Source organism: Leuresthes tenuis, unplaced genomic scaffold, assembly GCF_036924035.1.
Source record: "Leuresthes tenuis unplaced genomic scaffold, fLeuTen1.0.hap1 SCAF_5, whole genome shotgun sequence".
Classification (NCBI taxonomy): Eukaryota; Metazoa; Chordata; class Actinopteri; order Atheriniformes; family Atherinopsidae; genus Leuresthes; species Leuresthes tenuis.
The window spans coordinates 12,293,462-12,308,359 of record NW_027325359.1 but is presented as its reverse complement, the minus strand read 5'-3'; the positions used below and the strand labels follow the sequence as shown (position 1 = coordinate 12,308,359).

The window sequence follows — 14,898 nt, the reverse complement described above, 5'->3', positions numbered from 1 at the left end:
AACAGAGAAACAAGTCCCTGCTTCTATAAGTTCCGCCTCTCCCGTATCTATTTTTTCTTCATTCTTTGAACTCAGTTAATGGCAAAACACCGAATTCAAACATTTCAGTTTACTCACACATTCAAAGTTTGTTATAATTTGAAAAAGAAACTAAAATGTCAAACCTTCTACTTTATACCGATAGATAAAATAAGAAAACCTTTCATATTCAAATTTTTATTGTTGAAAATGGCAGCATAGCACATATATATTCAACATAAAAATCCAGACAGTTTTATTAAACCCAATGGCTCACATTGTGAAAAATATGTCAGATTAAAATTTTCAACAAAAGAAATCCGGTTTTACAAAACTGCACTACATGGTGTTATATCAGCACGTGAGCTTCATTTTTTTTTACTTGAAAAAAGATCAAAAAGCCAAGACGCACCTAATATCATTTAACAATGAGAAATAAAGCTGCATAAGTCATCTTAATTTAGTCCAACAGACACAAGAATTCAACATTCATGCAAACAGGTGTACCTGGCAACTGTAAAAAACAAAAACGGATACCATGAATCCAGTCAACTGAGTGCACAACTTATAATTGACAAGTTCAAACCTAAAAGATGTCACCAATATGACGATAGATTCATATAAAAATATGAATATCAAGGCACTTTGGCTCTGAGGCAGTGCTGTGTTCTAAGGAAAGACTTGATGCACTGACAGTTTCTCATTAAATCTTGATAACAAACCTTTTAGTCCTATGCAACGGAACCAGTAAGAGTTGTCGCAGTTTAAATGAAGCAGAAGTTTGACACCGTTACAGTTAAAGAAAACACTTTTTGCTGTGAAATTTGAAAAAAAAATAGAGAAGTCGTCAACATTTTTTTTTCCAATTTTTTTCCCCTCAGGTTATGGTCCCAGTGATCAAAAAATGAAAAGCAGAGGAAAATCACTTTTTCTGAATGATGTGTTGTAGCCACTCCTTCAGCATGTGAAAGCTTGGTCGAGCAGCAGGATCCAGGTTCCAGCACTGTTTCATGATGTTATACACGACTTCAGGACAGCCATCTGGACAGTCCATTTTGTAACCCTTCTCCACCCGTGGCACCACATCTTTCAAGGGCTACAGAAAAAAAACAACAACAAAAAAACGGTTTCTGTAAAGTACTTCACAGAGTGACAGCAGAACACACAACAAAATGTGTTTAAGATGCTTGTGTTCTGTCTGACATTTTCCCCCAAACATTCAATAGATTAAAGAAGAGTTTACTAGAAACCTCTGACATTGATACTTACAATTCTTGGATAAGGGACTCGGCCAAAGGAGTAAATCTCCCAAAGCAGAATTCCATAGCTCCAAACATCTGATTTAGTGGAGAATTTCTGTGATTGAAAGAGAAAAGCATACATGAGAGGCTTTTCACGATGTGTGGGTACTCAGAATGGTGCCCCAGCAGTGTACCTTTTCTCTGAGGGCCTCCGGTGACGTCCACTTCACAGGCAGCTTAGCTGTATCCTGAGTGGAAGAGGCCTCCTTGGTCAAACCAAAGTCACTGACTTTGGCAATGTTGTCGTCCGACACAAGAACATTTCGGGCTGCTAAGTCTCGATGCACAAAGTTGTTGGCCTCCAGGTAAGCCATGGCTTCACAAACATCTCTGTTAAACACAAAAGTATACACCGAGTTCAGGTATGTGTTGAACACAATTTTGTTCATTATTATTATCCTCATTATTAAAGATGCACTGTTTAGTTTTCTGACAAATATACCAAATTCACTTATCGAGTGAGAACTGGTTAAAAAAATTCAGCCCCGCAAACAATGATCTGATCACACATTGTATCCATGACACCTACATCATTTCAAACTCACAAACCTGTCATAAAACAAGTTGATAACACACCGCAGTCACACTCTGCCCTCAGGGGAGCTGAAGCTGCACTTGCACACACGAGATACAGCCGTGAACAGTTTCTGATTTAACATGCGCATGTACTCGGGTTACAATGCCCCCTAGCTGGCAGCACAAAGTCTACGTATTTCCATAATATGATATTTAAGTTCCCTAATTTGCAACGAGATTGAGTAAGATTTTAAAAAATCATTATATGAAAATATGACACCACAGGCTAAGAGGGAACATTCAATAAGAACATAAATGTATCATAGAAATGAACAAAACAACAGGCAGTGGTAAAACAGTTTGACACCATTCATTTAAACTGACTCGAGGTTATCAAGGAGGTGATTTTCAGTTCTCTCTGTAAGGAATTTCTAATTTGCTAGCTAGCTGAGAAGACATCTTGCACGTTCAGCGCTCTCCACCCAAATTTCAACTAGAAATCGAGGCTTAAATTGCTGTTGGTGCTCAGCGGTTACAAGCCAGTCTAATTCATTCTCAGTATCACGAAACATCTGTAAACCTGTCGTCTTTTTCAGCTCATCGTTTATTTGTACAATTTTGGAGCCATGTTTTATGCTGCAAAATCAACACAAACAATTGTAAGAAACAGATACACATTCACACAGCTCTTCTTGTCCTTAAAAACGTGTTTACATACAGATACTAAATGCTCCTTAGTGGTGCAGTTAGTGAAGATTTAAGGCTCTAACAGCACAAAAAAGGCCGAGCATACACAAGCCCGTAATTAAACCACTGGAAGTATGCAGAGTAATCATGTTGTAGGCATCTTCTGCACATTGTGCTTCGCTGCACAACCAACTTCACAGGCAAATTTTCGCCTCACACCGAGTATTGGACCCCCCCCCCATAATAGTGAGCATGGTGATTTAATATAGAAACTAAATGTAGGCTACACTACTGCACAGCCTAACTGCACACACTGTGAAACACTGCAGAGATACTCACAAAGTAAAATTAAGGAGTGCATCTCCACCGAGTACTGTACGACCTCTGGAACGTAAATAGTCAACCAAACAGCCCTGGAAAAAAAATATAAAATAAAATAACTTGTTTGACATCCACAGACAGTAAATAGATGTTACATCTATCAGATAGTAGGGCACCTACCTTGGCCATATATTCGGTAACTATAAAAAGACTTCCTTTCTCCTCCACAATCACTCCAAGCAGCTGTACCAGGTTATTGTGCCGTAGTTGCCTGGGGAAGGAGAAGAACGTGCGCACATGTTACTGTGAGTTCATTTGCGGTTCTCAAAAACAACAACTACGCATTTATTTCCTTACGTCATGACAGAGGCCTCTGCGATAAAAGCCTGTGCCGTAGCGTCATTCTTTATGCACTTCACAGCTACTTTAGTCCCTCTGTAGTCTCCCACCATGACATCTGTAATAGTCATAAACAATGACCATATAATGAACAACCGGGGAATTTGAATGCATTTGATCCTGAGCAGGAAAAACACAGAAGATCCTGTTCGATGACAACGGTTATTCAAATTTATGTGGTGATGCAAAAAGAGAAGACGCAATCTTTGTTTAAGCCCTACTGGATTCTTGGCCAAGCATTTCACTAACCTCACACTCTGCTTGTCAGGAACACGCTGTTTTAAAGGCAAAATGCTGCTAATCATGCCACCTCTTTATGCATAATTTATAAGCTTATAATCCGCTTTTCCACTGTCCACATATTCCCACAAAATATTTCTGACACATGCAAGCAATGAAACAGATCAAGCTCATCTTTACTATACAGTGGAAATAAAAAGCTACTTGCCTCCAAATTCTCCTTTTCCAATAACCTGCTGCAGCTTCAGCTCCTTTCTGTTCATCGACCAGCCGCCTGTTGGCCAATTAAAGAGGAAACACACACAGTTAGTATCTAACAAATACATATAACCCATACTGGCTCTAATACACCAAAAGTCTACACTGCAGCAGTTTTATAAATAAACAAACTGGTACTCACTCCTGGAAAACTCATCCTGAGCTGCCACTGTCCCCTCCTCCAGCTTTGGCTTGATTAGTTTGGTACACAGACCATCAGCATCTTTGGTGTAGTGCTGGAACAATGAAAGAACAAGTTACATGACAGTGTACACAGTTTAAAATGAACAGGACAGTCAAAAAGAACAACCCATAAATACATCAAAACACAATACTTCAAATCAGAGACTATGTACCAATCAGAATCCAAAGCACACCTCTGTGTCGTTGAATAAGTTGCAGGGTATGGTCACAAACTGTCTGGAAATCGTTTAAAGTTTATTTTGCGCAAACTCTGATCAGCGGTAGAACAGTCTGGTTCAAAACATTTTTTCCTTCATCTGTTGCCAAAATGTCACATGCTCAAATGGTTTAGTGCCCTGAGGTGAGTTGTGCGGTAAACTTGCAGCGATACAAATAAAGGTGGGTTGAATTGTTCCATGTGGTTGTTGCACTAACTGAAAAAGCTGACAGTCCCAAGGCAGCCCTCCTTATATGTACAATATCCCTCGCACAGTGTGTCACTTGTTTGCTTCTAAGAGGGGGAGGACCCAAGTCATGCAGAAACTTAGAAACAAGACAAACCATCGTATCAAGATGGTCTCAGCTCAGTAGATTAGGATCTTTTGGCTCCCTGCCAAGCTAACTGAAAGTCTGCTGATATACTGAGTGCACAGTGTTTCACAAGAGACGTTAAAGTTGAAGGTTTTCTTTAAAGGTCTTAATGTTTTTTCCTTTATTGGAACGTTAGATTCATTTCTTATATTAAGCTATTACATTTTTTTTTTTTTTCAAATCAACCAATGCTGCCACTTTCTCATGCACCACAAACATTAGCTGTTAGGTTATCCTTTTCCATCTTAGTAAAGTTATTTTCTTTTAATGAAAAAAAAAAGCAACTTAAATGCAAACTTCAAGGGGAAATATCAGTTTTATGGTACAGCCTTTCTATTGTTTTCAAAAGGCTGTTGACTCTTTATGGCCTCATAAAGGCACATTCAGTCCAACAGAACCATAAACCACTGTAACCAATTCCAGAGCTGCATGTCTTGTCATATATATGTCCAGTCTGAACAGAAGAAGGCCCTTCATTGACTTTTCATAAACAAATTTTTATTTTCATGCCTTTTTTACAAGGATAAGAACAGAGTTTAGTGGGTGAACTCCTTCTGTCTTCCGATCTCTTGTGAATTCATACAGCATTTGGTATTCTTGGTTTTTTAAAGAAAACTGAAGCAGGCAACAGTACCACCTTTGTCAAAACTAAAACAGCCGCAATAAAAATGTTTACTACACAGAAACCTCTGTACCACAATTCAGAAGCAAACAGTGAGCAGTGTGTCAGAGTGACCAACAGAGGGCTGTTTGATCAAATAAAGTCAACAAATAGTGGACAAATGGAAAAACCTTAGAGATATTAAATTCATTGGTACAGATCATTTTTTTTCTACTTATTTTAAAGTAAGCTAAAGTTAAAAATAAGATTATCACACAGGAAAAAGTCAGTTTGAGAGTAAAGGTCTCTGCTCTTTTTGAGGTTAGAACTCTGAACCTCCGCATACTGTTCACTTCCTCTTCGACACTTCCTGTTCATTATATGTTCCAGGAACTGCACATCATCTCTGAAGTCGTACAGTTGGGACGGGACTCTTAAACCAGCACATAATGAACCCAATATAGCAGACCTAACACTAACATCACCTAGTTTTATCTAGCAGAAAAAAAACCTGACCACGTCTCACCTCAACCAGCTGCATGAGGTTGTCAAAATAGACCTCATCGTCGATGGTGAGCTTGCCGTCTTTGTAGATGATGCGGTAGTGCTCCACCTTACCATCGCAGCTCACACAGAGAGTGTAGTCACCGGGGAAGTTGGTGCTCTCTCGCACCAAAAACAGGCCAGTCTCAGGGGGGTTAAGCAGCCCCTCGGCCTGATCCCGAGTTATCTTCCCATGAAACCATCTGGAAGTAGAAAAGCCAGCGAAAAATGAGAACAACAGAGCAAAATTAGATATATCATGGTGAAAAACTTATGAATGATAATACGTTTCGTCCTTAGAAACTAAAATAACTCACTATCTTTATCTGTATTATTTAAAAACCTCGCATGATTCTTATTTAGGATCATATTCTATGTCCTCTTTGTCAGTTAAGATGCTGAAACTGACTTTTGTTTTCAAAAGCATTTTATATAAAATCAATGTAATCTTAAAAATATATATATATTTCAAGCTTGTAGTTACAATTGACATAGTGCTCATATTTGTTCCCCTGAAAGAGAGTAGAAACAGCTGCGGTCTTAATGCCTCCTTTCCAAGTTGTCCTTCCTTTAGGAATTGTTATAATCTCTTTCCTCAGACATTGTTCTTATAGTTGTTCAAGGAGTAAGTGCATGCAGTGTGGGTTTTTGTCCTGTTTATTCACTGGTCAAGTGTTAATAAGGAATTAATGGGTTTTTAGAGTAATATTTTAAAGATTCATATTTTAAATTTCTCAATCAAGTGTGCAGTCAATACCAACTCATTTTCTAAGGACTTGTAGGCTTATTGTTACACACGATTCTTCTTCTTATATCTTAAATGCAGTGTCCTGACAGGTGCGTTTCCTTATGTACAGAATTATTCATTTGTCGAGGTGAGAGTAGGTGGGTGAGTTTGAGACAGATCTCGTTCGTTCGTTTGTCCGTCAGCAACATCCCTCAGAAGCTATTTAGCTGAGTTTCATGAAACTTAGTGAAGAGGTGGCGAATGAGCAAAAAAGGGACGATCAAGGCTTTCTTAAGAACTGCAAAATTGGGCATTAGTCTTAGCAGAGGAGGAGCTATACAATCTCAGCTTCGAGTTTCTCATTTAGACAATACAAAACACTTACACTTCAAAATTAGATTTTTTCCAAATATTAGTCCCTGTCAGCATCGGATGGGAAGCATTAAACTTGTTTAAAAGACCTCAGTGTGTAAAGACAGGAACAGTTAAATAAGAGTCTCCTATGGTTCATAAAGCCACCCTGCCTTTTCTGACCTGGGTGGCTGGTTTATTTCTATCTTTGGGAAATAATCCTCTTTTCATTTTTAATCAACCATATGAAATCATAAGTATCCTTAAATGGGCCTTTAATGCAAATACTTCAAATAATATTTTCAGCATCCAGGTGTATAGATTACAATATTTTGCATCTTCACTGTGACCAGTTTTATTACTAAGGCAGTTACATATTCAAATGGAGCTTTTAGAATGTACAGTATCAGCATTTGCATGTGGCTCCATAAGAAATTTAAATATCACACAAATAACCTTGTTGGAAAGCTGAGACAAAGGCCTTTCGTCATAGAAATACAAGCATTTTCCCTCTGATTTGTAGGAAGAGGCTTGTGGAAGCAGTTTCCTTTCAGTCCTATATTATGGGATGTCATTTCGTGGGCAAGTCAAAAGTCCCTACATTCCCTAAACTACTTTGCTCTCATATCAAGTGCTAGTGACATTTTCTAAATTGAGAAATACATCTTATGTTATGAGATGAGTTTTTTTTTTATAAGTATCTGTTTTAGCTTAACAGCTAACAATGTGCATGAGTGCCAAGATGTTTTCTATAACCATGGATACATTAGTCTAATGGGAGCTCATGTAGGGAGCTTACATCTTCCTGACAGATATGTCAAATTAATTTTCATATCACTTATCTTTGTGTGCGTGTATTGGTTCTTATATAGTAAGTGCAGTTTTATCTTCAAAAAGTCATCTGAGACATAATTTTGTGATCAAGTGCACTATAAATAAGCCTATCATTCATGCACAGACACAATCAGGCACATGGAAACCCATCACGTGGGCAAACAGGGAGATTTTTGAGATTACTTCAGGCTGAAATAGAAAAGAAACAACAGGAAGTTCTGCCGAGTTCATGCAAAGCTTAGGTGGAGGCAGACAAGTGCACTGCAATGACAACACCGCCCATTCGAGCTGTGGTCTCCATTCGCACAACCACAGCATCACTGCCACGACAAATAGGCCATCAGCCTTCTGCAGACATGCAGCGGATACATTCATCTAATGATGCCTGCTTTTGCAATAAAAGATAAATTGGATTTCAGAAGTTAAGAAACCAAGATAAGCTGTTTACTCACGGCATCAGACTCAGCTTGCCGCCAGATTTCACACCTTCTCTTTTCTGAACATAGTTGGCAGGTATTGTTCCCTCGAGGCCTGCAGCATTTTTAGCTTTGTACCAGTTAGGGTCCTGAAACACAAAGTGTCAGCGATGTCCATAAGTAAGTCATTTGATGATAAAGTCACAGCATGTGCTCTCATGTTTAAAGACTCAACTGCACAGTCAAACACGACACGCGGTCTTTAAAGGAACAAAGGTTGGATTTACTTTAGTGACAACGACGATCGTCAACACGTCTCCTTTGTTAAACGGCAGGTCCTGCTCTGATGTGCCCTTGAAGTTGTACCTGGCCACACACTCTGTGCCCCGTGGCCATGGACTCTGTAACAATGTTAGTGGATCACATGTAACTTAAAAAAATATTTAACTATAATCATTTTTGATGCGCAGAAATGTCTGGACTCCACAGGTCTTTCTTACCTGGACCTCTGTCATGGTGAGGTGCTTCTATCCTCTCACAGGTGAGGTTTACTAGCTGCTACCATTAGAGCTGATAAACACACACACACACACATACAGTACCTATAAAGAGAAACAGAACAGTGAGTAGGATGTTCTCGCTTCAGTAATATTCCCCTCACCACAAACAAATTCACAGGAACACATTAAATTTGTGGTTCTTCTGTGCAGATGTGCCTGGTATTTCAAAGCATACAGGTCAGCCATTATCTGAAGGCACTAGAGTAACATCCGATCAGACAGTGCCAGTAAAAATAACTCGCTCATACAGAAAGCAGAACCAACAAGCCTTCCTTTTTAATCACACTTTCACAACGGGTGCAGAATGTTTCCATGACGCAGGACATTGACTCTTTAACATATAGAGCAGCTTTCAGTGTTCAGACAGACCAAAAATACACAAAGCAAGATTTTTATTCTAACATCATTGGAAGAACAAAAGGAAGAAAACTTGATTCACTTCATATTTTGCATTGCATATGGAAACCCAGTTCATTTATACCTCCATCTTAGCCTCAGTTACTGGACCATAGGAATCAAGATAGCTATCTTCCAGCACTGGAATGCAAACTTGTGGTGAGATCTGACCAGACTCAAGAGATTTGTCCAGCCCATCACTTCTTTATGCCAGTAAAGCAGCCACTACGACACTGGCCTGAGTCACCCCAGGGCCAGCGTTTCCATGATACATACACAACAAATCAGAGCAGAGGCGTCATAGTTAAATGATGACCTATGGATTAAGTCATGCTCAATTTTCCCTTGTTGTCCCACTTCCTTTCTTCCTCTTTTAGTTCCCAGGGAGAGGCGGAGGGGCTCTGTGAGCAGGGAAAATCCTGGCTTTGACAATCTGTCACATCCTTCGACATGTCCATTAGTGTGCAGTTAACCCTCTGTATGACATCCCAGGATAGAATATGTCAATACTGAGGTGGGATGCTTAGAAACATGAAAGAAAGGACACTGACAATGACAGGATTGCCATTACTTGGTGTAGTATGTGGCGGATGTTGTCCTCTGTGGATCACGGCAGCTGTCTTCTGCACGAGGGACAAAAGAATCTGGATGCATTTCCCACAACCATCAACTTCCTCCCTGCTCATCCCAGCCCACAAAATGCTACACTTTGACATTTCAGACAGTGCAGAGGGTCGAGAAGCAAAAAGATGAGAGAAAACTTTCACAGTTCAACTTCTCTTGCGGAAACTTCAAAACAGGTTCAAAATGAGAAGCTCAAACTAAATTGATTTTGTTTTCTTGAAGCATTTTAGTCTAGAACTACAAGACCAGAAATAAAAAGAATACAGCAAAGTCAGAAAATGTTAGCTATTAGCTCAAAGCAATGGCACATAGACCTTATGATACTGTGTGTAGGATTTAGTGACATCTAACAAGCCCCCTGCAACAAACTGAAAATACCTTACCTTTCTAAAAGTGAGAGTGCCAAATATCTTGGTGATGGTTTGTCTATTATGGCCAATAATTGTACAACATACCACAGTCTCCCAAGTTCTTCATAATCTAGTTTCAGAAATAGAATCTATGCTATAAGAAAACTTTAGCAACAAGTATAAGTCTGTGGTTGACCAATGTCAGCAAGATTCCTCTTCTGCTGGCCACGACTGTCAAGTTAACATGATATATCAGTCCAAGTAATAGTCGATGAGATGTGATCCACACGAGTATTTGTATGCTGGTCTTTGGGTTATGTTCTAATCTGAAATCGTTGTTTAAGGGCCGCTACAGTCAATGCCAAGTCTAAACTTCTCTGTGATTTAGTTCAAGCAGTTATAAAAAAGGACTAAGGGTTCAAATTATTTTTACATTTGGCCCATACTTTGTGTATTTATAAAGTTCATTGTTCTATTTAATGGGTCTATAAGAGCTGCTCTAATATGTTAACAAACCAAACAAACAAAGGCCAAATCTACTCAGGTTGACCAGCTTGTCAAAATGTTGAAATGCGAGACAATCGTTTACTTTTTTGGTTTAGGGCTGAGTCAAATTAGCCAGCGGCCAGGAATTACGCAAATGTGTTACACTGCGATGTAAACCAGTAAAGTCAGAAAAGTCTTTCACATGCACAAAAAAAGCTATATAGGATGCTGAAAGAATGGGAAACAACTAAAAACCACATGTCCTGCCCTTCCAGCAGGAAACATTGTACATGTAGAGCCATCTCTACACCTGCCCTCAATACATGTGACCTGCAGCTGAAAACTGTTGAAGATCGGACTAAAGACAGACAGACTCAACAATAAGCACGAGCTGAATGTGGCTTCGGTAACGACCTCAGAGATACAAAGCATCTACTGATGTCGCTGGGTCGAAAACAGTGAGTCATTGCAAAGGCTTTTCCACAAAACAATCTTCATGTCACATCTTCCTGACCACCTTCCAAAAACATGGTGGTCAAATGACCAACACTGACATATTTAGAGTCATGCTACAAGTGTGCCTAAAAACGCATGAAAACTTTGACCCAACTCATGCCAATTTACACCTTGAAACAGGACGTTGTGCTTACAACGCTCTGAAATGTTGTTGATTTCAACAGAATGTGTCTGGGTAAAGCCTGTGGTGAAAGATATTGCCATGAGAGGAAGTGATCAACAAGGCCAAGGCTTCAACAAAACAATTCTTCTTTACTTCAGCTCCTTTGGGACGCTGAATGCCTCACAGCAGCAGGCTACTAGCAGCTGAGTGAATGGAACAGTTTGCCATGGAGTCACACTGCCATTTCCAGAGAGCTCTTCATGAGACCACAGCTTTGGCCCTTTCATGGAGTACACAAGGCTGTCATTGTGAGTTGGTCAAGTTTCTACTGACAGAAGTCTCACTGAGAAGTCCATCATAATCAATCCGGTCAGTAAGCAGCTTTAAGTGCAGCAACAGCTCAGCCCAGCACGTCTGAAATAGATCAGCTTTTTTTTCCTCAAACTATATTCAGAGGGTATGATGAAACCATCCTGTTTGTACTTTTTACATGCGTGACACACCACACTTGGACCATGAATTGGTGTATCTATTTGCAAGATTGTGTGTTAGAGAGGAAACAAAAAACAAACAAAAAGAAACAGATAAACCAATAAGCTCACTGACTAAATTAACCTGAATGGAGTGAAGAAAGAGCACAAAGTGCACAATCTCTCCAAACTTATTAAACGTGGTGTCAAACAACGTCAAACTGAACAATGTAGATGTTGTAATGCAGTCTGCATATTTTCATTATCCATCACAATATCTCTGTTCAAACCAAATCTGTTGGTCAACGTGCCTCTGATTAATAAGAGGCAGTCTGATCTGCATGATTCAGTGGCAGCTTGACAGCAAAAGAGCAAGACAGAACAGGAATGTAGAAATGTCTTCTCTGGCCTTTTTCTCTGCCACTCCCTCATGTACCTGCAGACAAAATCCAAAGTGAAGAATTGTGCCAAGTGCTGCGAGATAAAACCTTTCACCTTGAAACACACCGTTATGCATGACTCTTTAAGTTTAAACGAGAGTGAATGAAGTAGAATGACTAAAGTAGCCATCAAATTGATATCTAAGTAGTGCAAAGTGTATGTACTTCCATACTGCATCTAAGCATAGTTTGGAGATCCTTGTACCTTAGACCTTGGGCTCATAATCCTTTAATCAAAAAGTAATATCAACATTCAGTAGTATCCTTCAAATAACTGCATCATTTTATTTCTCTGTATTCTGTAGAACTTTTACTTGTCATAAAATATCTTTCAAAATATGTTGCAATCACAATAGTGTACAACGCCTACATTCCTTATGTAGCTATTTTGCTTGTCATCAACATCATGATAATCATTATGTCATTTTTTTTCCTTGACACATTCACGATCAATTTCTTGATCACTGTCACCTTTGTCAAGTAACAACAAGGCAATTATAAAAGGGCGGGTGCTGGATGGAGGCCTTTCAAATATTTGCTTTCATCTAAGACACTTGAGTTTAACTCCTGTAGGAGGCAATTGTTCTCCTTTTTTTCTTTTCTTTTAAAAGAAAACAACTTTTCTTTAGTTGTGTCATTTGGTTTGATTGAGAGAATATAATACTTGTTATAGCTGGTTATGGTTGGGGGGGGGTTGGAACCCAAATGTGGTTGAGAGTTAAACACAGCCTGCATATACTGTCATATGGTGATTGAAACATCGAGCTGTGAAAATGACATGCAACTGAGGTGTCCAGAAATAGAAAATAACTACAAAATTCGTGGGCGACTAGACTGGGCTGAAATTATTGACAATGACACACTTTTATGGACTTCAGCTGACTTAAGCAAAGTCTTCTGGTTAATCTTTAACACTGAAAAGCTACCTGAATCTCTAACATTTTCACCCAAGTTAAGAAATATGAATACTTAACCCATAAAATCAAATAATTTCTATGCCATTGAAGCATTATCCCTTACGGATGTGCAGCTGATTCAGTCCTTATCCTGACCTTTCAGCCTCGGAATGCCCCGTTATCACTGTTAAAGCATCAGAGTAACCCTAACAGATATAGAGAATGCAACAATTATTTCTGCCATAACCACTGAGCTTTTATCTGGTGAGCACAAATTGGAAGTTAGAAAATGAGCAATTTACAGATAAATAAGGAGTGCATGCCAACAGCTCACCCAGCTGGCCAGATGTTTTACCCAAAACCTCTGGCTTTACAGCTGGACTCTGCTGCAGCGGCTTGGCTTCACTGACACTGACAAGTGTTTGCAGGACCTGAGAGAGGAAGTAAGATCTGGAGCCTGGTCCTACAATACAAGCCATCATTGTATCACTTTAATGACCCTCAGTTTTTCCCACGAGACTCTTATGGCACAGGCATGAAAGCAAATTTAATGTCTCATCCATCATAACCAAAAAGTGACGGGGTGAAACACGGCGGTTCTCAGAGTAACAGGAAGAGAAAAAAAATCAATGATTGTTGGCGAATGGCAATCCCCTTAATTATGCATCCAGCCACCAGGGTGAACTTTGCATTTTGTTGCCATCCAAAGTTCAGATGACAAGCTCGGTAGTATGAAAATGTCCAAGTGCAAATATGAAAAAAACAAACACACCAAAGATGCGTCCCTGCGCAGCAGACGGACACTTCCTGGCTGCGGCGCGATGCACACACTGTGCAGCGCAAGCTGCTCTGCTGATGCGGCGGCGCTTTGCTGTGGTTTCATGCAGTTGTTCCACCAGCTTGACATGTCACTGCAGTTTGTCACTTTCGAAAACAATAATCGTTAGCGGATGAGGCCCTGTGCTGCAAGTAGAAAGACTTCAGGGCTTTGTCACGGAGGAGGGAAACGTTTCAGCGGCTGGGGCATCACCTTAAGACCCAGAATAAACCTCAGCTCCCCTGTTTTAACCGTACTTTGTTTTATTCAGGGGGGCTTTGCTTTTTCTTTTACAAATCCCGTCTTTGAGAGGGCCAGTGTAAAATAAAGCGAGGTCTTTAGCAAAGCATCGACGATGAATGACACCACTTTGCAACTTGCAAACATTTCTGAGAGCAGCCGGAAACATATCCAGAACAGATGTGTTGTCATCAGCGTTATGAGTAACATTACCGTCAGTTAGAAGTAACAGAGAAAAAGAAGGGGGGCTGCATGATGCAGCCACTCCAGGAAGTGGCAAAAGTTTGAAAGAGGATGTCAAAAGGGCCACATTTGTTCAGAAAGCATCTAAAAAGTCTGTATTTTTGTGAATGTGAAGCACATCGTCTAACAGCAAGTATGGATAAAGTCTAGATGTGAACGTACAAGCACTGCAATGTATCCTGTTGACTGTGTCCTTGTGAGAGCTGTCAGGAAGCAGAAAGTGAGGCGCACACGCTGATAACACCCACAGGCTGCATTTTAGAAAGACGGACCTCACCTGTTTGCAGGTAAAAAACCAAAGTGATCCGAAGCGACGGCAGGTGAAGAGGCTACTTTGCGACGTCCGTTTTCATTTCAGCAACAGCATGTTCAATTTCCACTCACGCCAGAAAAAAAGAAAAAAAAAAAGGAGGGAATGACAGTCGATCGAGAGGTGCAAAAAACACCTAAGTCCCTGATGAGGAAGAAGTGAAATCTGTCTCAGATGATCCGAAACTTCAGCAGTCCGAAACAAACCCAAACAGGACGGTCGTCGGCGCGCCTCCGGTCAACATGATTTCACACGGCGGTCATGAGGAAAAAGTGCAACTTTCCTGCACTTTTATCGCAGCCGTCTCTGCTCGGTACTTCTGCTGAAAGAGCGTTCAGTTGCACACAACTAACAGCAACTGAGAAAGCGGCGCAGAACTACGACAGTCGGGCTAATTTGGGTGCACTCCGGGGGCTGCCGGACTCGTTTTCCCAGTCAGAAACATTCAAGTTTTCTTTTGC

At 40.1% G+C, this 14,898-nt stretch overlaps 1 protein-coding gene across 1 annotated transcript; it reads right to left on the bottom strand.

Annotated features, from left to right (window-relative positions):
• Positions 1-200: 200 nt before the first annotated feature.
• On the bottom strand, positions 201-14,892 carry LOC140307274 (tyrosine-protein kinase CSK-like). The gene is made up of 13 exons (XM_072386075.1): positions 14,405-14,892; positions 8,487-8,588; positions 8,274-8,387; positions 8,023-8,135; positions 5,642-5,861; positions 3,883-3,976; positions 3,691-3,756; positions 3,201-3,300; positions 3,024-3,114; positions 2,862-2,935; positions 1,454-1,649; positions 1,288-1,374; positions 201-1,114 (listed from the first exon to the last, which is right to left on the bottom strand). Exons 2-13 carry the CDS (start codon positions 8,499-8,501, stop codon positions 941-943), a joined length of 1,344 nt encoding a protein of 447 aa, XP_072242176.1. The 5' UTR covers positions 8,502-8,588; positions 14,405-14,892; the 3' UTR covers positions 201-940.
• Between the last annotated feature and the right edge of the window lie 6 nt (positions 14,893-14,898).